The following is a 25,219-nucleotide window of genomic DNA, read 5'->3' on the forward strand; positions in this document are numbered from 1 at the left end:
TTATAGTTGATAATAGTAAATAAAACAAGAAATCAATTTTGCATACTCAGTATTTTAATCATTTTTTATTGTATAAAAGATTTAAAACACAAACAGATTTTCTGCTTTGTCTGAAAGTATAATATTGATAAATTGAAACAAGATGTGTTTGTGAAACACTATGCGCCCGGCGACAACAAAGTTCTGAAAAGCAATTTTTAGCATATGGGTCTCAGTCAAAGTCACACGACCATTGTCCTTGGTGTCAGCTGAAAGTGCTTGTAAATGTAAACTCCAAAACGAGAAATCCGAATTCGAATAGCTAGTTTCGAATAAACGACAGCATATATAATTATGAACCCACAGCATATAATTATGAACCCACAGCATATAATAATGAACCCACAGCATATAATTATGAACCCACAGCATATAATAATGAAACCACAGCATATAATAATGAAACCACAGCATATAATTATGAACCCACAGCATATAATAATGAAACCACAGCATATAATAATGAACCCACAGCATATAATTATGAAACCACAGCATATAATAATGAAACCACAGCATATAATTATGAACCCACAGCATATAATAATAGACCCACAGCATATAATAATAGACCCACAGCATATAATTATGAACCAACAGCATATAATTATGAACCCACAGCATATAATTGAACCCACAGCATATAATTATAGAACCACAGCATATAATTATAGAACCACAGCATATAATTATAAAACCACAGCATATAATAATAGACCCACAGCATATAATTATAGAACCACAGCATATAATAATAGACCCACAGCATATAATTATAGAACCACAGCATATAATAATAGAACCCCAGCATATAATTATAGAACCACAGCATATAATTATAAAACCACAGCATATAATAATAGACCCACAGCATATAATTATAGAACCACAGCATATAATAATAGACCCACAGCATATAATAATAGACCCACAGCATATAATTATAGACCCACAGCATATAATTATAGAACCACAGCATATAATAATAGACCCACAGCATATAATAAAATCATCTAACATAAGGCAGCCATGGCGTTCCATAGATTAATGTATTGTCCAATAATACGCCTCGTAACATTTACAGCGAATAATTTTAGTCATAACAAAGTCGTTTCGGCTTCCCCTCCAATATGGCCGTAGCCGATGGTCTCGAAAGGAAACTTTTACTATTTGCCGTGTTAAGTCGTTGTTTGTTAATAGTTCTGCAGGTAAAATTAGTCAGTGGCATAAATGGTTCACTTAGAAACTTTAAAGGTTTTTATATGTGTATTTTCTATATGTAGCATACTTTTTACATTTTTTTTACACTCCATCATTTTTTGGGGTCTTTTTTCTAATATGAATCAATTTGCTTTTTAATGTGACCAGGTCCAGTACAATCACTATATTTGCTTGAATTGCCCACAAAGCTTTATTTACCTATCTGAAGTATGCTTAGTTAGCTACTCAATCATACTTTTTTTCTTGGTGGGCACTCTTACAAAAAAAAAATCGCATCTAAAAAAGCAACCCAGAGCAAAAATAGTTCAAACATCGGTGCTTTTGAGCAGTTTAAAGCTGTAACGGGATTGGGGAAATAATGACGGACCAGACCAGGATTCGAACCCGGGCCCCCTGAATTCTTTAGTCAGGTGCTCTACCAACTGAGCTATTTGGCGCCATTATAGCTGCAGGTCTGTAGCTCCCAGTCACAGGGGCCAAGCCGTTTTAACATTTATTTATGGTTACATTGAAATTAATGTTAAAACGGGCTTGGCCCCTGTGCTCCCAGTCTGAAAAAATTTGGATGGACGACCTGGGAGCTACAGTGCCTCCCATAGTAAAAAACTGCAATTTACGGCGCACAAAAAATTGCGCTAGTTTTGGACTGATTAATCTCAATTCCGAACAAATTAATATGAAAACTTCATTTTCTTAAGTCAGATAGCATGTTTAAGAGAAAGTCTGAGGCAAGTGAAGTGACGATATTGGTAGTAAATTGCCTGATAATTTTAATGGTACTGTTTCCCCAGAATTTGTGTGAGAATAAGGTTAATCAGTCCAAAACTAGCTCATTTTTTTGTGCGCCGTAAATTGCAGTTTTTTAATATGGAGGCACTGTACCGAGGTCATCCATCCGAATTTTTTTCAGACCGGGAACTACAGACCTGCAGCTAGCGCCAGTACAGTGTGTATTTGGACCGGTCTGACCGTCACAAAGCATAACATGTATTTCTATTGTTTGAGTAATTATACAATTACTGTTGTTGTCTCTGAAGAGTCATAACTTGATCATTTATTAATAAATTTTATTCAACATGTTGGATTTTCACAAGAAATTTTATGATTAATTGTTTGCATACTCATCTAAATTTCTTTCTTTCAGATCATTTTTAATAATCTTATTCCTAACTATGATGCTGATGTATTCAATCCCCCCACAAAAGTGGATTCATCTCATCCAAGTGGAGCTCTTGACTATGTTGTAGAAACTACACTTTGTGGACTAAATCGTTGGGATGCTATTTATTTCATTCACATTGCAGAGCATGGATACATCTATCAAAACAGTCTAGCATTTTTCCCTTTGTTTCCATTTCTTGTCAAATTCATTGCAAACACATTTTGTTATATTCTGCAATTTGTTTTGATTTATAGAAATGTAATACTTGTATCGGCTGTTATTTGCAATGTGACATTCTTTGCATTATCTGTGATATTGTTATTTAGACTTGGTAGAAATGTTTTGGATAATTGTTACACTGCATATAAAGCTTGTCTCCTTTTTTGTATAAATCCTGCAAGTATTTTTATGGTAGCATCTTACTCAGAAACTTTGTATTTTTTCTGTGTGTTGTATGGGCTCTATTATTTAGAAAGCAGTAGAAAGATGTTAACAGTGTTCATGTTTGCATTAAGCTCACTAGCTAGATCTAATGGATTGCTTAATATTGGATTTATATTATACGAAAGTTTTACATTCTTGGGAATGACTTTAAGAAGCTTTTTCTCTGGTATTTCAATCACAAAAATGACAGCAAAAATGTGGGCATTTAGAATTTTTACATTCTTTAATATTGTGTTAGCTCAGTTAACTTACTTATTCATATCAGTAGTTTTGTTCTTAGTTCCATTTATCCTGTATCAAATCTATTATGTGAATGAAATATTTTGTAAAATTGACACAAGCACTCTCTCTGCAATTCCAGATTATTTAGTGACCTATGGACTAAATAGAGGTTATCATATTATTGGTGACAGTATACCACCTTGGTGTAATTTAACCATCCCTCTGTCGTACAGTTATATACAGAGTTCTCATTGGGGAGTAGGATTCATGAAATATTATGAGCTCAAACAAATTCCCAACTTCCTTCTGGCAGTGCCAGTGACAGTGCTGAGTGTGGGCTGTGTGTGGTGCTATTTCAAGTGGAACCGAAGGACATGTTTGACACTGGGAATGGAGTCTGATATAACAGCAATCAAGAAAAATGATGGAGAGAGAAGGTGTTTGTGGAACAATTCCAGACTTCTTCCATATGTTGTGCATATTCTGATGCTGACACTCTTTGGATGGATGTTCATTCACATACAGGTAAAAACCAATGAACCACTCAGTTAATTAAATACAAGTACATGTGTTACCTGTAAAAAAAAAATTGATTTAAATCAGATCTCTTGATCTGTTCTGACTGTGTGATGTTGCTACACAAAACTTTGTGTAGAGATTTTCAGAGCGGATCAAAGATCTGATTATAATTAGATTGACCGGTAATACTGGTAAAGATATTAGTATCCATGAATGTTTATCGATCCCATCAAAAATGATACTTTTCAAAACAAAAGTTGTTACTTTATTTTATGCTTTTCCTTAATATTTTCCTCGTCCTTGATTTGCATACTCTTATGGAAGGATGATTATGCTAATGAAAATGATTTTTTCTACAAAAATTTGAATTAAGCTGATGTGTTGTTTTCTTCTAGGTACTGACAAGGATGCTTTTTTCCTCCTCACCCATACTCTACTGGTTTGCTGCCTACTGCACCACAGATGAAACAAAGACACAAGTTACCATAAGAAATGAATATGATGTTATCAGACCAAGAGAGGACATTTACAAGGTGGGAAAGGAGGAGAACCTACAACATTCTCTGAAAAACATTCTTACAGACCAGATCATAAATTTCAGCACGCAAAGCTTTGTTTCTAAACTGATTTTGTGTTATTTCTTATTTTATTTTACTGTTGGTACATTTATGTTTTGTAATTTTTTGCCATGGACATAATAAATTTAAAATAACAATTACTCACTCATTGTTCCTAATTTCTCAACTGAATACCAGCCATTACAGTATTAAATATAATATGATAATATAATACAATATATTTCTGGCTTTTACTGCCTTAGACTTTTTCAGAAGTTACTACCGGTAGTATTTTTCTTTATTTAAAATTATTTGACTATCAAACAAATCTTCCCTTTTTTTTTTACAGTTGAATGGGAGGTATGGTGTAAAACATCGTCTGAAACCCACGGCCAGTCTCGCATACGCTTACAGTAAGCGTATGCGAGACTGGCCGTGGGTTTCCGACGATGGGTGTAAAATACGATGTTTGGAAAGAAATAACTATAATAGGTGCTCTTTCAAATTATGTGTACACTTTATCTGTTGTGCAACTGTGTACATTTATAACAGTATCCAATTAAAGGATATACAGTTTATCTCGAGACATCTTCACTAGCCAATATGGTCTTTTATTCCCATCTCATAAGAATAAATGGATTGGGCAATTTGTGGATATTTTTATATTATTCTTATAATATATGGCTATTACATCTGATCCTGTTCCATACCTTGATGTTTGAGTGAGCAGGGATGTACCATTATTGATTAAGCGATCAAATAGGCGGATGGCAGATATCTACAGGGAAGAGGTAGGAATTCGTGGCTATTATAATTTTTAGAAAGTGTATATACACAGCTTTTATAAAATCTTGATTCAATACTGAAAGAAAGTAGGCGCTTAAGATGTACATTCGGCAGGAATCTGGGCACACAAGGAGAGTGAAAATTTCATCAATTAATTTTAAACATTTTTCGAATTATAACCGTTATTTGGTTTCTGTTGGATGTGGAATGAGTGGAAAAATATTTGTAATGCAAAAGGTTTTATCATAATATGGGTCTAAATATAGCAACACGATGCAATTCATGCAAAATCCTACTTATTTACAACTGTTTTTAAATGATTTTGTTGTCTCTGGGTCTTCTCTCCACAAATTTGAAACGTGTAAAGATAACACATTTCAACATTAAAAAAGTTGCTTTTTAAAAAAAGATGGAGAGATGACCCAGAGATGACTAATTATGTACTTTTTAAAATTATTTTTTAAAGGATAAAAAACAAAGTCCATTGATATGACAGCTAGTGTTGTTCCAAACAGTACTTTAAATCGCATATTGACAAGTCTCGCATGGCTCAGTGGTTTCGTACTGGATTAGTGAATACAAACATGCAGTGTTTTGGGTTCAAATCCAACTGGTGGTCTTTTTTTTTTTTAGAAAAATTAAAACTTTTTTGTTTTAAATGTTTGTTATTATAACATAATGTTGAATTATAATATACCGGTATATTTGAATTTGTCGTTATTGATTTCTAGATCTGCTGTATGAACACTCTTTTCTTTTTACTAGTTTTTTAGGATATACACAATATAACTTCATTAAAATATGTTTGCATTAACATTTTCAATATAACTAGTTATCGGTTTACCTCTCATTGTCATTTTTGAAAGCTTGTGAGTTTTTTAATAACCTGAATAACCATGTACTTCGACTCTCAACATAATATATTATGACATAGCCTTTCGAGATTATAGACATTTAAATCACAATTGAATCGTGTCAAGAATTTCTGCAAATTTACAATCTTGTGCGCTCACTTTCTTTTGACCCCTTCATTAAATCCTTTAAAAATTTCTATTTATCAAGATTTATATTTCTGCTACACAAGTTTGATATTCAGAAGACTATCAAATAATTATTTTGTATACAAGTTTTTAAAATAATTTTTAATACACATGTACCAGCAGGCAGTTTTTCAAAATCCGGCTATACAGCAAAATTTTAAACTCTCAGCATTAATTTCCATATCACTACAAAATCAGTGACATATAGGCCATAGGCTGTTCTAGATATTTCTGATAGCTTAATTTGCAAATTATTGGTAAGAAATCCGATCATTGAATTAGGAATCCTGTCAATTAATATATTATATTTGGCCTGTACAATATTTGGCTGATTTTTACATAGTTAGCAGGGATTTGAATTACCTTATTAAGTCTGGATTTACCTATTCTAATACACGTACCTATATGCAAGGCACTTAGTGATGTGCTTAAACTAAATAGAATACACAGCCAAATGTAGTATGTTTACAGTAAATCACTTCCTATCGCCCTTTATTCAAAGCTCAGAAATTAAAATGATAATTTGATTATTCCTCCCAAAAGCAAAATCAAATCTGGTTATAAAAGTTTTATTTCATTTTGAATTGCATAAAATTCAAAACAAGTAAATGACAACATAACATCAGTTTACATCATAGACTTTTACATATATTTTAAAATGATTTGTAACACTACTGTTTTTAATTTGACATACACTATCTAAAATCTTGATTACAACACACTTTTTAATACAAACTGGTATATGCTGTACATTTTTAAATTTTTTGCCATCACAGAAAAAGAACTGGTAAAGTAAATATAACAAATACACACATTTCAAACACAAGCAGGATTTCATTGTGTGATGTCCTTCCGCTGATTTTCCATGCATGTACGGTACTTGTATTATTTTCCATGCAGCGACATAGTCCAGACATGAAGAATTGGAATGTTAAATGTATAGCGATGTACACAGTACCATACACAGGTCATGACATAAAGTGAAAAACCGACTTAAATAAAAATGATTTTTTCCTGCATTCAGTTTAACTGACAAGAAACAATATATTTTTCAACTTTTAGATGTGCAAAACTAGATCTTAACCCATTTCATGTTCATGTATTTTCGAATAAAATTCCTTTTTTAAGCCTTTTCATTGTAACTGCTTTTCATAATTATACTAACTTGATACCTTCTAAAAATAACAATAATTTGACATAATACATATAAATGGTTCAAAGAGAGCTCTTCACTTTAAGATTAAATATGGTATATTAATTTTGTTTTCTACTTTACTATGACTGAACACTAATAAATCACTGAATATTGTCCTTTTTAACTACAAAAAAAGAATAATAACAGACTAGGATTGTTCATTGTTCTTGTCACACTTTGCTGTGGTCCCTTTAAGACATTTCATAGCTGGCTTTGGAGTTCATTCTTTGTTGACAGCAGGAGAAAAAGAAGAACAAGACGTAAATCCCTGCTGCAATAAAACAGTTGTAGGCTGTTTGGTCAAATTTTTCGTAGATTACTGGCATGGAGTAATTATGCGTATGACTCCATTCTTCTGCTGTAAGGGGAATGTCTTCAAAGAGAGCCACACTGTGAATTTTGTAGAAAACCCCCAACAGTCCCTGCAAAAAAAAAAGGAAAAAGATATATTTATACTTAGTATATATAATGAATGTCATGTTTCTCTTTGTCGGAGGAATGTCATCTCTACTCACACAACAGATGGTATGATACGTATGATGAAAATATTAATTTACATATAATAATATAACGGATGTCATGTTTTTCTTTGTCAGAGGCAAAAATTTTCAACTCAAACATAAGATGGTATGATACGTCTGATGAAAAATATATAATGGAGAATGTCAGACAGGTTGGCCAAACAACATCTCAACTTTGACGGGTTGGTCAAGATTTAATCACCTCAACTCCCATAAACGACACCTCGGCACAAACAAAATTATATTATTTTCAATATTTTGATTTACACATACAAATTAACATAATATATCAATGAAATGAAGAAAATATATCAAATAGTAAAAAGAAAACAATTAGTCACAGGGTGACTGCCAGGGGCCAAGGTGTCTGTCCACCATACTGGATGTCATGTTTTTCTTTTTTGTTTTGTCTCTTTTATTTTTCCGAGCACTTTTACATGTCATTCTTGAAGAAATTTAAGTATACTTTTAGTCTATCTCTTAACCCAACAATACCGAATGAGCATTTCATGAGGAAATATTGAGATTTTTCATTCTTGTCTGTTCTAGCAAATGGTGATTGAATGAACTTTTTTGGAAAAATGATAAAGCAAATGTAATCATGTGATCTATGCAGGCACATCTTGATGCAGATTAAAAAAAATTAATAATGACAATAGCAAAAATAATTTTGAAACTTTGAGTATGAAGATTTAACATAAAACACTTTTAACATTTTGATAAGTTGATGTTGATAGTAAAATGATATCTCATATCTAGTACATGTATTAGTAAACAACATAACTTCGATAACATTTTGTACATTATCAGGCCAGTACACTGTTCAGACTGGTATAGAAACTTACCAACATGACAATACCCCAGATGCTCAATATAGAGCAACATATTGAGAGTTTTGGACCACAAATTGGACATTTAACCATCTTGATCGTTTACAGATTCCTGTGACTCCTAGTCTGAATATGGCCTTGACCTTCTGTCACATGATAATTTGTAAAATTCACATTTCGAACCCGATGAATATCGTTTATAAAAAAAAACTTCCCAAACAGTAATTGCTAATTCTTTTCTAAAACAACAATTAAGACTATTGTGACAATATACAAAGGTTTTAGATATATCATGAAGATTGTTTGTCAAACTACAGAAAGGTAATATATCATCGGGATCGATATTCATTATACCTTAAAGATGGTGGATCGATTGGGTGGGTGATTAATTTTTAACTACTAATAGGCTTATGTATTTTGACAATATTGCCTTGATTTATGTGTTTTACTTGCCTAACTCGTTTTATTGTATGAGTTTATTTTGTGTATAAAATTTCCAGCTATGTTATAAGTGTTTGGATTAAATATTATTTGACGAAGTGATGAACTGATGAAGGCAAAGATCCTGATGATCAGTATATGTAGGAAACATGTGCTTGTTTACCATTATCTTATTTCATATGTATATGTCAGATGATATGCTCTGAAAATTACGAGACACGGGTATAAATCAGGAATATTTTTATTCACTTCAGGTTTATTAAGGTGAATAGGATAATACGATCACTGGCGGTGTGATGTCTAAGTACAGTCTAACTATTATTACAGTCAAACTTCGTTATTTCGAACTAGATGGTGCTGTATAAAAACTTCGAGATATCCGAGTATTCAAGATATCGAGAGTAAAATACTTGAAAAATAAAAAGTTGGGACTTACAAATCACTATGCACTTCAACATATCAATTGTATTCGAGAAATCTGTGTTCGAAATATCGAAGTTCAACTGTATATCGAACTTTAATTGATAAAAAATTACGAGATTCAAAGTTCGTTATATTGAGTATTAATGCTTTAAGAATAAATGGTTGAGACTTTAAACCACTAAAACATATCCATGGTTTTCAAGAAAAGGTTGTTTGATATACCAAAACTCAACTGTATGTCACCTTTCATTTCATAAAACAACCAAATATTAGATTTTAAACTTTTCAGACATCAAAATTGAAGTATGATACTATGTCTTTCAAAAAACTATAGAAATCTGTAAATATTTTTAAGCAGTTACTGGCTCTTAGCCATACTGATTTGATATTTATTATGCAATGATAAAAGGGGAAATATTCCCAAAACTGTAAAAGTTGCAAAAGTATCCTGATATTTTTTGAATTTTTGTCAAATTAAAGAAAGATGGTTATTAAATTCCAATCTAGGGTTGAGGGTTGCCCTATGACAACAGTGGGTCAAGGATAGTTCAAAAGCTGGTTTGGGTTGGGTGCAGTGCCATTGTTCCTTAATTTCGGTCTGTGAAGCCCTTAAGCAATATGTATGTCTGACATTACTTGTCTGGAATATATGTCATGAACAGTCAGGCTCCAATTTCACTCACATATTACTTTTTGGTATAGAATAGAAAGTGACTTTGAACCAAGTTTATAGGTCAAGGGCTTAGCATATTTAAGAGATATCTTTGTAAAATATTTTTCCGGGGCTTTTCTCTCACTCTGTTCCCTTAGCCCCATCTAGTTTAATACCTTAACTCTAGAATGACAATGCATGTTACTTACAAGATCATACCATAATATACCGGTAATTTAAAACTTAGATATTATTTTTTTCATTGAAATTTGTAAACTTTTTTTCTGTTTATTTTAGTTCATTCGGAGGCCAACAGCAGGCGCATAGCCTATGTGGAACAATGTTTTGGTGCATCTGGACAGGTAGTTTTAGGCTTTTTCTCTATACCGGTACTTTAATATTTTGATATATTCAAGATTTGTGAATGCAGAATGGTTACTTCACGGAACTGATTCCTTGTCATCAGAAAACAGAAGTTTTTCCACAAATTAGTCATTTATCACAAATTACTCATCTAATCAGGGTTGTCTCTAAGACCCGGGAGGCGGGGAATTCCCCCGCCTAAAGTGACGTAATTACCCGGCTATTATTGCATTTCAAACACAATCTAGTTATAAGATAGACCTTCAGATCCCCTTCTACTTTCTTATTTCTCCCTTCTACTTCAATTTTTAGAGACAACCCTGCTGATCTAGTACATGTACTGCATGACATTGTATGATTTAAGTTAGCTGAGTCACTATGTGCAGGGATAGGTTAAAAATTGTCATTATACATATCAGTACTTCTTACCAATGTCATATTATTATTTAAATTAAACTATCTTTTATATGGATAACATTGAATATATTATAGGAAAATTGGCATAGTGGTATGTTCTATGAGTATGTTATATGAAAATCTGTGCGAAAGTATGTCACATATCAGTGAATAACCCTTTCCGTCAGCCCCCCCCCCCCCCCCCCCCCTTCCTTGTTCTGTGTGTTGAGTTTCCAAGAAAAATTTGACCCTGAGACAATCATAAAGACAAGAATCTAATTCTTATCGATAAATCAAAGCTCATTATATTTCTTTGGTATAAAAACTATAGCTTCATTCTTTATTTTATATGATTCAAAATATGATAGAAAGGAAAACTTCTTAATTAGGGATTTAAAAGCTGTTGAACGGTAAGTAGTAGTAAGCTGTGAATCACACAGTAATTGTGTTGTTTAGTAATATACAGAGAGTTATTGACACATTCCTTCGGCATTTCTGTCAATCCGTGAATGTATTCATCAACAGGAAGTAAGTTAACAAAGCTGAAATTAGTTGCAAGCAGGGAGCATTGTTTTTTTTTGCCGGTACACAGTCTAAAGTAGCTATGCTTCCTTTAAACTTCTAAAATGTAAAAAACGGCATATCCAGATCAAATAGCAATATATCCGTATATAAATTGTGAAGTAAAAATGAAAATCAGTTTATTTATGTGTCAAGGGACACTAGATTTCCATTTACATTTACCGGTAGTTTAAAATAAAATCTATTTCAGATTATAGAACCTGTATTACATATAATTATGTATAAAGGAAACACATTGTACTCTTGCACAATATTTTATTTTTGCTCTGTACATGTTATCAAACATCTATGTATGGCATCATTTAAATGTATGAAAGAGAGCATAAAACGATGAACATGGAGACTTAATCAAGTCTACACACACTGTTCAAAACTTCATTTTGAAAATAAATACTGTTAGTGTATACAGGGTTATTTTCGCCCTTCAAATCTTGCAAACAGTTTCGCTCCGTCTTAAATTCGCCCAGACACGCTTGTGTTTTGAAATTATAAATAAAATAAAAATGGAATTTGCCCAGTTTTAAATTCGTCCACTGACAACGAGGGGAAAAGGGGTGAAAATAAAAACAGGGGCAAATATTTCCCTGTATACAGAACGGTAGATTGAAAAATTTGTTGTCTTTAAAGACCTATGGACTATGAAAAGGATACAAAATTGGAATGATCAGTGAAAGTGTAAAATTTTAGTATACTGTTATTAATCGATCACTTTTTATAAACATACCCATTTATATCACCTCCTTTCATTGCAGCCATTAAATGTAACCGGTCGAGCATTAGTTGGAGAAGGTGTCCTAACCAAAATGTGTCGGAAAAAACCCAAACCTCGGCAGTTCTTCCTGTTTAACGATATTCTTGTGTACGGCAATATTGTCATAAACCGAAAAAAGGTGTGTAGAATAAAACTTCAAATTTCAATGAAAAAATTTCAGATTATTTACTAATATCAAATATTTCCATAACAAAGGTTCCATTGTATTATAATGTTTACATGAAAATTAATGATTAATTAAAAGCAAATGAAGATTTTTTTCTGTAAAATTAAATTACATGTACTGATATTCCTATAATTATTCTAGCAGACATATATTTATTACAGGAGGCAAGTTTGTTTAATGACAAGATTTTTGTATTTTTATGACTTTATAGTAACAACTGTTGTAATTTTTTAGTACTACACTCAATGCATATTTTTCTGATTTTTTGCAGTATAATCAACAACATGTGATATCATTAGAAGATGTTAAATTAGAGGATGTTCAAGATGAAGGAAGTATGTATATCTTAGAAATAACTAGCTTAATGAGAGAGAGACAGAGAGAGAGAAATCATTTTATGATATTGAAAAAGGATGGATTTCTGCATTTAATTTTTAATTTTAATATATTTAATACCGGTAATAATGTAAATATCTTTAGTGATACATATATGTGTTGAATTGATAATCCAGTTTGGAGTTTACTGATGGCAGAACTGTGTTGTTTGTCCCTTTAAGGTTCATTTTACACAACCGATGGTAAACGAGGTACATGTACTGAGTGATTGCTGTGTAGTGTTTCTCTTAGTATGCTATCTTTTTGTACTAAATATTTCAGCTATATACATTTGCCCCAGTAAACAACATCTTTTACTCTCCTTTTACACATTATAAACATTTGATATGAAATAAGTTTTATACATGTACATGATGTATTTTGATATTAGAAGATATCATTGTTACATGTACAGAATTACTGGTAAGTAACCAGAAAAAAACCCACTGTAATTATAACAGTATATCAAAATTAGTTTGGGATTCCTGATTTATATTTAAATGTTCTGTATAACAGCACAATAATCTTTTTTTTTAATTGATATAATGAAAAATTCTTCCATGGAAGTGTTGAAATGTGAAAGAAAAATTGTATAAGTAAAAGATATTTAACTACATGTATTTTACATGAATAGATGTTATTTTCAAACACATGCAAATCTGTTACAGAAGTTACCAGGGTGTTTTAATTTCATAGGATGAGTGTTTATAGGGGCAAATATTGAGTACTGATTGATACATTAATCTGGTTTTTGGTTTGTCATGACCTTCATTGCACACACAAAAATTTCATTCCTAGTTTCAGTTTAGGCAAAGTTCAAAATGTAAAAGAAAATATAAAACTGTATTTCTATGTAATATTGTATCATGCATTGCATCTCAAGGGTGTTTAAGGTACATCATAGACAGTGCAATATTGCGTATCTATTAAGTACATTTGTATATCATGGTATATAGCATTGGTGGTAAATGAATATATTGCTGTCATTAGAACAGTTATAATTACAGAATATTTGTTATAAACTGGATTTTTATCAAAATGAACATTATGGTAGATCAATTATAAATTGTTGATTTTACAAGTTAACCATACATCCAAGGCATGAAAATTGGGGAAGTTTCGAAAAGTATGATACCAGACCAGAAAATTCATATTCACCACAAGATAATTAAATTGCTGAGTTTTTTTTCACTGACACTTTTTAGGTATATTTGAATTTTAATGAAAAAGAAAAATTCACTGTTAAATAAAAGTTAAGGGATTTCCTAAATGTAATGAGTTTATATGTGAAAATGCGCCACTGCATGTATAGTCAGTACAGTGTACGTCACTGAGTGACACACAGTGACACAAAATGATAGCTGAAAGTGCAACAATGTTTTAAAGCAGGAAGCCTCCTGCCTTTTGTTAAGTGGTTTATTTTTATATTTTTTTTTTATTGGTCGTTACATTATTCTAGAATAAATTCATTTGTTCTAAACTGGTTTTGTAATTAATAGGAATACATTATTTTTTCAAGTACCAAATTTTAAAAAAATCCATCCAGAACTCATGCAAACAATTAGTGCATTGTATAGATTTATTGTAAGAATTTCCGTGATGCCGAAGGTTAATATTTAGATGAAGCAACTTGCAAAACACAGACTCTGAACGTGATACAGTGAATTATTACAAGGGCGTCTTATAGATAATATCGATTTCACAGCTTTTATTTCTTAGAGTATGAAGCAGTTATCTGAGTGGTCTTTTTTTTTTATTTGATATTGAAGTACTTTACATACGGATTTAAGACCTATTATATATTATATACATGTCCATGCTAGAATTCCTTGGGCTTGGTGCTGATCTTACCCCCATTTTATAGCTTTGATCTTAAAACTGCTATTGGAATTGTCAGAACCTCCACTGTTTATAGAAATTCTTGTGTTCTTTTGAAATATATTTAAGATACCGTAGCTTTTCTTAGTATTTCATAACTTGCACTAGCTATCTGGGTCACATATTTGTAGCTTATAATTAAAAGCAGGTAAATGAGAAGTAATTTTGACTGTCGATCTCTTTATTTTTCATTGATGAATGAATGCCATTAATTTGGTCTTCATGTAGGTTCTTTATGTAATAATGCATGGAATTATGGAAATGATTGGTTTTGTAGTACTCAGGTACAGAAATGAGAGTAAGAACCAGTTTTCTTATAGAATCAAATGTCAACAGCAACTAACACAAGCAAAATCATTAAAGAAGAGCCAATTTTTTTTAATGCAGCAATATCATGAAATAAAATTTGAATAGATTAAATCATGTCCCCTTTTATGCAATCTTTATTTTCCATTTTTGGTTGATAATTGTTAATTTTCATGGCTTTTACTGTCCATAGATTTTATTTCTAGCTTCACCATTGCCCATAATACACATTTTATGAACATTAACAAAAGAATGTTTTCAGCTGCTTTAAAGATATTATACATATAAAAGAATTCTATAGGTAAGAATGAATATAAGGTTGTCATTTTCCTTCTGCTTTAAAAAAAAATGTACTAACCAGGAACCATTTCAGTATTGGGTAATACTTAGTATGTTGATACATGACTTACAATACAGATCTTATCAATGGCTAATTTAGATTGCGTTACTTTAAACATATGTTATCAAACAGTGATTATGTTAAGGTTATATAGGGACATATCCCAATTTGATCGTAAATGTAATGGAAAAAAATTGTGTTCCCAAAATTCAAAGGTTGTTTACTCTTTTAACGCTATTCTTTATGCCATGATTTTTTTTAATGTCCATTGAAACATAGCAATATTTTATTTTGTTTTAAAGATCATAAATTGTTAATATTTTTTTTTGTTTTATACTGTATTAAGTTAGCTTTGAATATAGAAAATTAATAATAATTGAAAGTAAAATGGCAAAAACAAATCTGCTGAGTATTATATTTATGTAAAAAAAAAAAATGCTGTGAAAAATGATTACGTTATGAAAGTGGTCAAAGAGATGCATATAATATTAAAAGTACCTCCTTATTTTTGTTTTATACTGTATTAAGTTAGCTTTGAATATAGAAAATTAATAATAATTGAAAGTAAAATGGCAAAAACAAATCTGCTGAGTATTATATTTATGTAAAAAAAAAAAATGCTGTGAAAAATGATTACGTTATGAAAGTGGTCAAAGAGATGCATATAATATTAAAAGTACTTCCTGATAGCAATTGACCATCTGTTACTTGTCTGATGATTTGTATTAATCGTAACCTTCATTTGATTTCAGCCTTACGGAATGGCTGGAAACTAATAAGTCCAAGCAAATCCTTTGTTGTATATGCAGCTACTTCTACAGAGAAACACCAGTGGATGTCACATATCAAAAAGTGTGTGGATGATCTCCTTATTAAACGTATGTACTGGCAAGCATGCCTGCCTGGTTCTTTCCACCAAAAAATAAGAAGCCCATTCTTCTGCAATATCAAGGTCATAGTTGAAGGTCAAGGTCATCATCAAGGCCAATGTCATATCTTCTTAGGTTAAATAACTATATTATCAAATGAATTAAATCATTGGGATGGCCTCTACGATATCAAAACAGATATGTTTTGCTGTCAGAGGTCAAGGCTATCCAGCAATGATAAGGTCTTTCTGCAGCTCTTTTAAATTGTCATACTGAATCAAGCATTTCCTTCACAAAGTGAAGTTTGTAATAATATGCTTTATAATGTGTTAAAGTACATGTACTTTTGGAACAGATGTTAAGAGCAGTTTTAATCAGTCAAGACACTTTTTCAAAAGCTGATTGACTGGTCGATTTTTGGAAAACAAATTGTCACTGTCATTGAATGGTTTGGGAGGGAAACTTCAAAGTTTTATTTGGGAAAGATGGTATTTGAATAAGTGATTCAGACATTGTGAATGTTGGCAGCTGACACCACTGAACTATTAGATGAAGATTAGAGAGGGATGTTTTGTCTTCTTCATAAATAGTTTGATGTGGGAATACTAGGAAATAATGTAGGTGTTCCTGCTTTAATGGTCATGTAATATGTGTTTATAAAGGAAACAATTGTCTATTTTGTAGAGGGAAAAACCCAGAACACAGACAATGATTCCCCTGTGTGGGTGCCTGACTCGGAGGCCACTCTCTGCATGCATTGCAAAAAGTCCCAGTTCACACTGATCAATCGGCGGGTTAGTAAGCAGACTGATGTACTGTCAAACAGTTATTTTGATATTGAATGGGGACTGAGAAAAATACATGGAGATTTCGAAGCATTCCAGATATTTGGGTTAAAATACATAATGAAATGGTGGTTGAGATGTATTCAAATTCACATTTATGGTACTAAAGATATCGATAATATGATTCTCAGTCAACTGTACATGAATCGTAGTGAGCAGCACAAAGTACAAAAAGCATCGAAAGATACACATAGAAAAGTCTAGAATTGTTATACTGGTTGTGAATATTGAGCTGACATAAATTAATGCTTTGCAAATAATTCCTGAGTACCGGTTGTCATCCTGTTTGGGTCATGCTCAGTGTTCCAACTGCTACAAGCCATTAACTAAAATCATTTGTTCCTTTTGTGTTGCTTACAAAATAAAACTGATGTGTGCATGAATGTGTGGTGTACAGTTTATGAATATGATGCAGAATTGATGCTCCATGCCATTTTGTTGTAATTCGTGTATTAGAAGTATGGTTGATAAGAATAAAAGAAATAATTAGTTTTGCATGATGTTGATGATATGCATATTCCACAGAATGTGATCCTCTGTATGTTTGAATTTTCAGCACCATTGTAGAAAGTGTGGTATAGTTGTATGTAAGGACTGCTCCAGTAACAAATGGCTCCTCCCCCAGCAGGCATCTAAACCCCTCCGTGTGTGTCTAACATGTTACCAGGGCCTGTCACACACCAAGGCAACAGTACCGGTGACTAGTGAGTACAACATAGTACAATATATATTGCACTAGCTATTTCATTCTTACAGATTGGTAATTTGTTGGAAATAAAGTGATGTTGTGAACATCAGGTTTTCCTTATTACATATTGGATATATAACGAGCTGAAAGGTTAAGTTCAGGCCTCAAATTAAAAGCCATATCTGTTGGAGATAAGTATCAAAACAGAAAAAAATCTATTGCTCTTATAAAATGAATGTTAGTTATACATGTATTAAATGAACACAATCAAACTTTTAGTTAGCAACATGACAGGCAAAGCTAATTTGTAATTTTGAGTGCATATTTTATAAAAATACATAAAAGCAGAGAACAAATTATTGAGCCCAAGACTGCCTCTTGATCTTGGGGCCATGCTATGAGTCTCTATCACATTTATACCTATACTTTATATAGTCATTATGTAATTTGTAGATACTCATGCTACAGACGATTCCTCTGGTGATTCATCCTCTGATGACGACGAAGAACCAGCCAATCAAGATGTCAATGAGGTTAGTGTCATTACTTCACAGCCAGGAAGCACTCCACAGCCATTTATTTATATTGCTTGCTCCTTATACATGGGGGGATCTAGGGGAGTGTCGGGGCAGTCCATACCCCCCCCCCCCCACCAAAAAAAAAAAAAAATTCTAATTTATTAAATTCACATTCATAATTTCTGGAAAATTTGCCTTGGACCCAACCTCCCCATCTCCCCCTGAAAAATCGGAAAACAAAATTACCCCATGGCCATGGACCCCCCCCCCCCCCCCCCCTTTGGAAATATTTTCTTGATCCGCAGGTTATTGCCTGATGGGTTAACTTGGTTTCTGTCTATATAGTCAACTTGCAATTGTAGGGAAGGAAATGTAGCTTTGATGTACTCAATCAAATCAATCAATGTGGTTGTTGTTTTTATTTCAGGAGAATAGCATTCCCCCAGAGGTACATATGTCCATATGAACTATCTGTATAATGACATCTTAGCTTTATATCTACCGTAGAATAATGCTGTCAATGCTATGATGAGCATGCTGCATGAATTTCATGCTTTGTAACAAGTAGACATGAAATTTGAACAGATTACTTCTAATCTAAACTTTCTTTATTGAAATTATTACATGTAAATGTATTATCAAAATTATTCTTTATATATCAAAAAGGTCTTCATACTGTCTATTTTAAAAGAAAAGTATCAAAACAACAGATGTTTTGAAAACCTTTTTCTGAAGACTGAATGAGCTTTTCTGGTCAAAAATTTCGCCAGGATATGGTGTCCCCATTGTCCTTTATTTTTCTCCTTTTTTACATAAGTGGAATCTTGAACTTGTAATCATAACAAGACAGCTAGAAAGGTCAATCAAATTTTGCTCTAAATGAAAGCATTCTGAAGAAAGTGTGGGTAGGGTGTCGGGCAATAAAGTTTTATTCTTTCTGTTAATTGTGCATCTCACTAGATAAAAGAGAAATACAGGTTTTAATTTAATATGTTTCTGATACATATGGTGCTGTTATAATATCATTGTGTAGTATTTTATTGTAATTTGATACTAATATTTGTTGACTAGCAATGACGACTGAAATGATATGGAGTTTATTTTCTTCAAGTTATTTCTTTAAATCTTTCAAATAAATTCAAGAGGAATCCTAGCCTAATATTTATTTTACATTTATAAAAATGTTAAAATAAAGGGATTGGTCATGTATAATCATTAAAGCTTTTGTTATTTCAAAAGATCATTAACCAAAGTACAAATCTTTGATATGCTATATATGCATGATAGTTTTTCAGGTAACTTCACTCAGTGCATGAGCACACCTGTCTATTTCATTTTTTTCACGATTTAGATGCTTTTTACTTAATCTAAAGCAGTTGCTGTATTCATGGAAATATTTCCCACGTTTTATTATACCCCCCGCAAACAAAGTTTTGGGGGGGTATATAGGAATCACCTTGTTCGTCCGTCTGTCTGTGCAATCGTGTCCGGTCCATATCTTTCTTATGGAGAAACATTGGAAGTTCTTACCTCGCATAAAGATTGCTTATGACCTAAGGGTGTGTCATGACCTTGACCCAAGGTCATTCGGGCAAGGTCAAGGTCACTGGCAGAAAAAAATGCAAAATTTGTGTCCACTCCATATCTTTCTTATGGAGAAACATTGAAAGTTCTTACTTCACACAAAGATTGCTTATGACCTAAGGGTGTGTCGTGACCTTGACCCAAGGTCAAGGTCACTGGCAGAAAAAATGCAAAATTCATGCCCTGTCCATATCTTTCTTATGGGGAAACATTGGAAGTTTTTACCTCACACAAAGATTGCTTATGATCTAAGGGTGTGTCATGACCTTGACCCAAGGTCATTTGGGCAAGGTCAAGGTCACTGGCAGAAAAAAAGCAAAATTCATGCCCTGTCCATATCTTTCAATTGAGGAAGTTCAAGGTCATTGTTTCAAAAATGCTAAATTCTGTCTGTGTCATGTCTTGTATTAATGGAATTATAAGAAGCTAAAATTTGACACAAAGCTTGCCCGTCTCAGGCCACATAAAACTATCTCATCCCTGTCTCTCTGAAAATAGCCTGCCCTGACGAAATTTTTTTTAGGAAAAAAAAAATGTGTGGAAATTTTTTTTTTGGAAAAAATCAGCCTCGGTATACCAATAATTCAATATGTTTATATATCAAATTTTTCTTAGCGGGGGGTATCAATTGCGAGCTTGCTCACAGTACCTCTAGTTTTTACTCCTTTTGCCCTTATTGTCTGGGCAAATTTTTAAACTGGGTGAATTCAAAACAAATTAGCTTTTAAATAGCTGTGTTAATTAGAAAGAGTATTTATTTCAAACTCTGTCTGGGTGAATTCAAAATGGGGGCGAAATAGAAGGGCGAAACATACACAGAGCGAAAATAACCCTGTATACGGTATTAAAATTGTATCTTTTGAGTTGAAGTTCATGCATTATATAATATTGTTATACTTTCATGTTAAATACTGAAATCTGATTGGTTAAGACGCAGTTAATAATATTTACTATTACCCTCAGCGTTAGCAACGCACTTGGCAACGGGTAACATTAAAAAATGTTACATGCGCGAAAAAAAATGCGCGTACGGTTCGCTGTAGAATTCACGTTATTCCTATATAAAAGCAGTTAAATTTTCTTAAAAAATTTTAAAAAGACATTCAGTATAACAAAATAAATAGTGCCTGTTTGGGAGGATAACAGTTGAAATTGACACCCCTCGAAAACCATTGTCAACCTCCGCTTCGCGTCGGTTGACAATGGTTTTCTCGGGGTGTCAATTTCAACTGTTACCCTCCCAAACAGGCACTATTTATATATTGTTTGACTTATCTTTTTACTAGGGACAGTTCCAGTCTTATGAGTGATAGTAAAAGGGAAGTGTATTGGATATTCTGCAGGAAAGAACCATCCTTCAACCAGTTGAATCAACCATTATAGTGCTAAAGGGAAACAATTAATTCACACGGATAACAGATATATATTGTTGTGGCTTAAAATTCTTCTACTAGCAGCACAATCTTGCTTACTTGACCATCTGTTTCACTTGAATATAGCCTTGAAAATGTCTTTAGATATGCCATTTCAGGTCTGTGATGTATTTTGTAAACATGCTTTTTACATATTTTTTTTTGTCATTGGTGAATGATGGTGGTATATTTCAATGGTTTATAACCGTTCATAAAAAAAAAAGCTTACCAGTATGCAATTCATTAACTCATGATTTTTTACATAAACTAGCAAGTACATGTACCAGAGTAATGATCAAATGTACATTAGGCAAAAAGAATAAGAATTTGTCAGTAATGTTTAATGTAGGCAATTTCACATTATGGGGAAATGGAATTCAATGTTTTAATAAAATCTAAATTATTTTGAAAAATACAAATCTTGATTTCTTCCAAAGCTGATTCATTATAGAACTATACCACCAACTAAATTCTATTCAAATTTAAGGTCATCCCTTTGGTGTGAAACTACTCATATTAATCGTGATATTTATTAGCAAATATTTGTACATATTTTTCTTTAACAAATTCATATACTATATGCAAAAAACAAAGTTCACATCTATAGTGTTTATATGTATATCAACAGTGAAATGTATGTTCAAAAGATAATGCAAAATTCAGTCAGATTTCAATACATGTATCTATACATACCATATATAAATTGTGTAGCATGCATGATCATACACTTTGAATAAGGTATGTTTTTTTGGTAATGCATATAAACAGATTCGTATTTGACACTAGCAGCTGGTTAATCTTTTTTTTTTTTTTTTTAAAAGCAGAGTTTAGTTTTCAGGATAGTCTGTTTCAGAGAGAAAATTTTATTTTGATATCATGGCATGAGTTTAGCATTACTGTACAGTTATGTATGTACGGTATGAAATTTCTGAAAATTAAATATTTTCATTTCCCTTTCATATATTAAAGTGGTAAAAATCATTCTTGGTATGCAGTTCAAATCTGAACACATAACCTTAAATCATTTACATATATAATTGCAACTAAGTAGAGGTCTTATTTACTTTTCCAAACCACAGTTAAAAGTTCCTTATAGAAACAAATTGGATAGGTTATTTTTTAAGCAAGCTAAATTACAATACCAGTATCTTTGCTTTGCATGGTTTTTGAAACATTTACCGGTAAAGTATCTGGTTCATGTATTTAATCTAAAGATTTTGTTTTACTTCTTAAAGAGTTTTAAAACTGATTGATATAAAAAGTGACCGTTTTTTTTAATTTCTTGAGGAAAAAATTTGATTAAATTTCTCAAACCTATCTTTGTACAATGTAGTGCTTATATATAATTTTTTTTTTAAATACTCCATTGTAACCTTAAACCTGTTTAGAAGCAATGTAAGCTTGAATTAAACTCATAGTATTCATATAAATCAGTTTACGGTATGTAACTCAGGTTTTTAATGTTTATAATTATATCATTGACTGGGTTGTTAACAAAACAAGACTTGGATCCATATGTGCTGGAAAAATGATACAAATTTCGTTGTATGACATATTTGCAAACGCTGATTGTTTTTTTTGCTTGTTTTTTTTTCTTTGTTTATATGCTGTAAACCAACATTTATTCGTGGCGACTTTATTTCACGATTTACTTCCAATAAACTGGTTCGCGACGACTAATGTTTGCGACCAAGCTTCATCCAGACCCATATTTTGTTATAACAACCATACGACAAAGACTGGTTTGCGGCGAGAAATATTCTGCGACGACGAGGCTCTCGCTTACCCTTCGAAAATTTCTCGCACACGAATAAAAGTTGTTATTGTTATTGATCATTCCATTTCCAGTACATGTGTACTGCTGATTGTTTTCCCATGGGAAGTTTAAATGGAATGGATGTAATAAAATAGAATGGAATAGAGTAGCTAGTATGATCTATTTTATTGAATTGAAGAGTTAAAGTTGAATAATTTTGCTACCGTATATATGTAGTCGCTAGGCTATTGATAAATTTGTACAGATGAACATTTTTCAATGACTGTAATTAGAGATTGCCAAAATTGTCAAATTTTCTTTTAGAACAATTAAGTAGCTGGATTGGATCATATGTACTTAGACCATCACCATAGAACAGTATTTTTGTACAGGTGTATAAAACAGACCTTTTTCACGATAAAATTCACAGTGCATTTCATGCTACGATATTTTTAATTCTGTTAAATTTGTACCTATCTTATATAACACAATAAAACTATGGTATAAAAATGAATGGTTTTGATTACTTGTTTGTTATAGGGTATATATCGTTATCTATATCAGGGTTGTTAAAAAACATACTCTGACATATCCTGTTGTATGTGTACTATATCAGGGATGTTAAAAAACATACTCTGACATATCCTGTTGTATGTGTACTATATCAGGGATGTTAAAAAACATACTCTGACATATCCTGTTGTATGTGTACTATATCAGGGTTGTTAAAAAACATACTCTGACATATCCTGTTGTATGTGTTCTATATCAGGGTTGTTAAAAAACATACTCTGACATATCCTGTTGTATGTGTACTATATCAGGGTTGTTAAAAACATACTCTGACATATCCTGTTGTATGTGTACTATATCGAATTGTTAAAAAACATACTCTGACATATACTAGTATATGTTGTATGTGTTCTATTTGCATTTAGAACATAACCCACTTTTTCAGCCAATCAGCAGTTGTTGAATATTCTATCAAGTGATATTTTTAATCATTAAGAATTTTTCTAAGTTCACAGCAACATTACATTTTCGATTGACAACTGAGAGAACCATAAACAAGGAGGGATAATATTTAATTGGCGCAGAACTTTTGATTTGCCAATGAAAAAGTGGATTATGTTCCAAGTAATTTAGATCATATTCGGTAAAACTAGACAACATTTAGATGGTGGCCATCTCAAAGGGCCCCACTTAGATAATGGACAGGATGAAAAGCCTTTCAGAGAATTTTGACCTTGACCTATAACATAGAAATTTTCCAGCTGGCATAGAACTTCAAATTCAATCTCATTACCCCTTACATACATGCAATTTGTTCAATCTGAGTAAGATATAGCAAGTGGGAAATAATCTATGGTATAAAACTGATTATAAAGAGATCAGATATGACATTCACTTGGTTCAAGGTCACGCATAATATATTGAACCCGGGTTCGATATTTCGCGGTATCAAAATATTATATGACACCGGGCCTGTGTGCAATATTTTGCCAAAATATGACATAGTGAATAGGATGAAACGAATTTTACTTTGACCATGACATTTAACTTTGAAATTTTCGTGTTGGCATAGAACGTCTAATTAAATCTCATAATAATAATAGGCATTTTTTCCAATCTGAATAGATAAGTTCAAAAGCTGATATTTTTTTCAGAAATCAAAATCCTAGCTTGAAAACTGTAAGAGTTATCCGTACAATGAGGGTACCCTATATGCAATATTTTGCCAAAAAATGACCGAGTTCAAAAGCTGGTATTTTTTCATAAATTATCAGAAATCAAAATCCTAGCAACATGCACACCTCTGATATATTTACAATTGATCTGCAAAAGAACAACTTTCTATCTTTAGAACTGTAGGAGGAGTTATCCGTACAATGAGGGTACCCTTTTGGCAACCGCAATTTCAATAATTTTTCTGCTGGAAAACCCGATTAATAAGAGTATTGGCCATATAAGGCTAAGTGGAGAGTATCTATATGCTCTTCAAAAAGAATTACTGTGTGATCTGTTATGACCTTGACCTACAGACATCATTCAAGGTCACTGCATGATCAAAGGCACTATGTGGGAGAAGTATAAGCCTGGTTGGAGCAAAGGGAGAGAAGATATGTGCCAGACAAGGATTTTTCACATAATTTTGCTATGACCTACATATTGGACCTTTAAAATTGGTTAAAGGTCACATAACAGCTCTGCTTATTTGAAGCATGAGCCAAATAGAGCTTAGTAGAACGTATACATGCTAAGAAAAATGGATTTTTGCATGGTCCGATATGACCTTGACCAGAAACAAAGGTTCTGT

The 25,219-nt window shown here is 32.2% G+C and overlaps 2 protein-coding genes across 6 annotated transcripts; both read left to right on the plus strand.

Annotated features, from left to right (window-relative positions):
- The first annotated feature begins 1,091 nt into the window (after positions 1 to 1,091).
- On the plus strand, positions 1,092 to 4,325 carry LOC136275530 (GPI mannosyltransferase 2-like). Of its 2 annotated transcripts, none has more exons than XM_066085008.1 (3): positions 1,092 to 1,247; positions 2,405 to 3,613; positions 4,003 to 4,325. In XM_066085008.1, the coding sequence occupies exons 1-3, from the start codon at positions 1,170 to 1,172 to the stop codon at positions 4,303 to 4,305; spliced, it is 1,590 nt and encodes a 529-aa protein (XP_065941080.1). In that variant the 5' UTR covers positions 1,092 to 1,169; the 3' UTR covers positions 4,306 to 4,325. The 2 variants fall into 2 exon arrangements, with proteins under 2 accessions (XP_065941080.1, XP_065941081.1); XM_066085009.1 differs by having other exon boundaries at positions 1,156 to 1,293.
- Positions 4,326 to 8,824: 4,499 nt separating this feature from the next.
- Positions 8,825 to 23,416, plus strand: LOC105339741 (pleckstrin homology domain-containing family F member 2). 4 transcript variants are annotated; one of them, XM_011445483.4, is made up of 11 exons: positions 8,825 to 8,913; positions 10,350 to 10,414; positions 12,146 to 12,283; positions 12,603 to 12,666; positions 12,889 to 12,918; positions 15,983 to 16,108; positions 16,784 to 16,893; positions 17,501 to 17,648; positions 18,086 to 18,165; positions 18,578 to 18,598; positions 21,021 to 23,416. In XM_011445483.4, the coding sequence occupies exons 1-11, from the start codon at positions 8,898 to 8,900 to the stop codon at positions 21,042 to 21,044; spliced, it is 822 nt and encodes a 273-aa protein (XP_011443785.1). In that variant the 5' UTR covers positions 8,825 to 8,897; the 3' UTR covers positions 21,045 to 23,416. The 4 variants fall into 4 exon arrangements, with proteins under 4 accessions (XP_011443785.1, XP_011443864.3, XP_011443946.1 ...); XM_011445562.4 differs by lacking the exon at positions 12,889 to 12,918 and adding an exon at positions 14,862 to 14,882; XM_011445644.4 differs by lacking the exon at positions 18,578 to 18,598.
- Positions 23,417 to 25,219: the final 1,803 nt, after the last annotated feature.

Source organism: Magallana gigas, chromosome 5 (assembly GCF_963853765.1).
Source record: "Magallana gigas chromosome 5, xbMagGiga1.1, whole genome shotgun sequence".
NCBI lineage: Eukaryota > Metazoa > Mollusca > Bivalvia > Ostreida > Ostreidae > Magallana > Magallana gigas.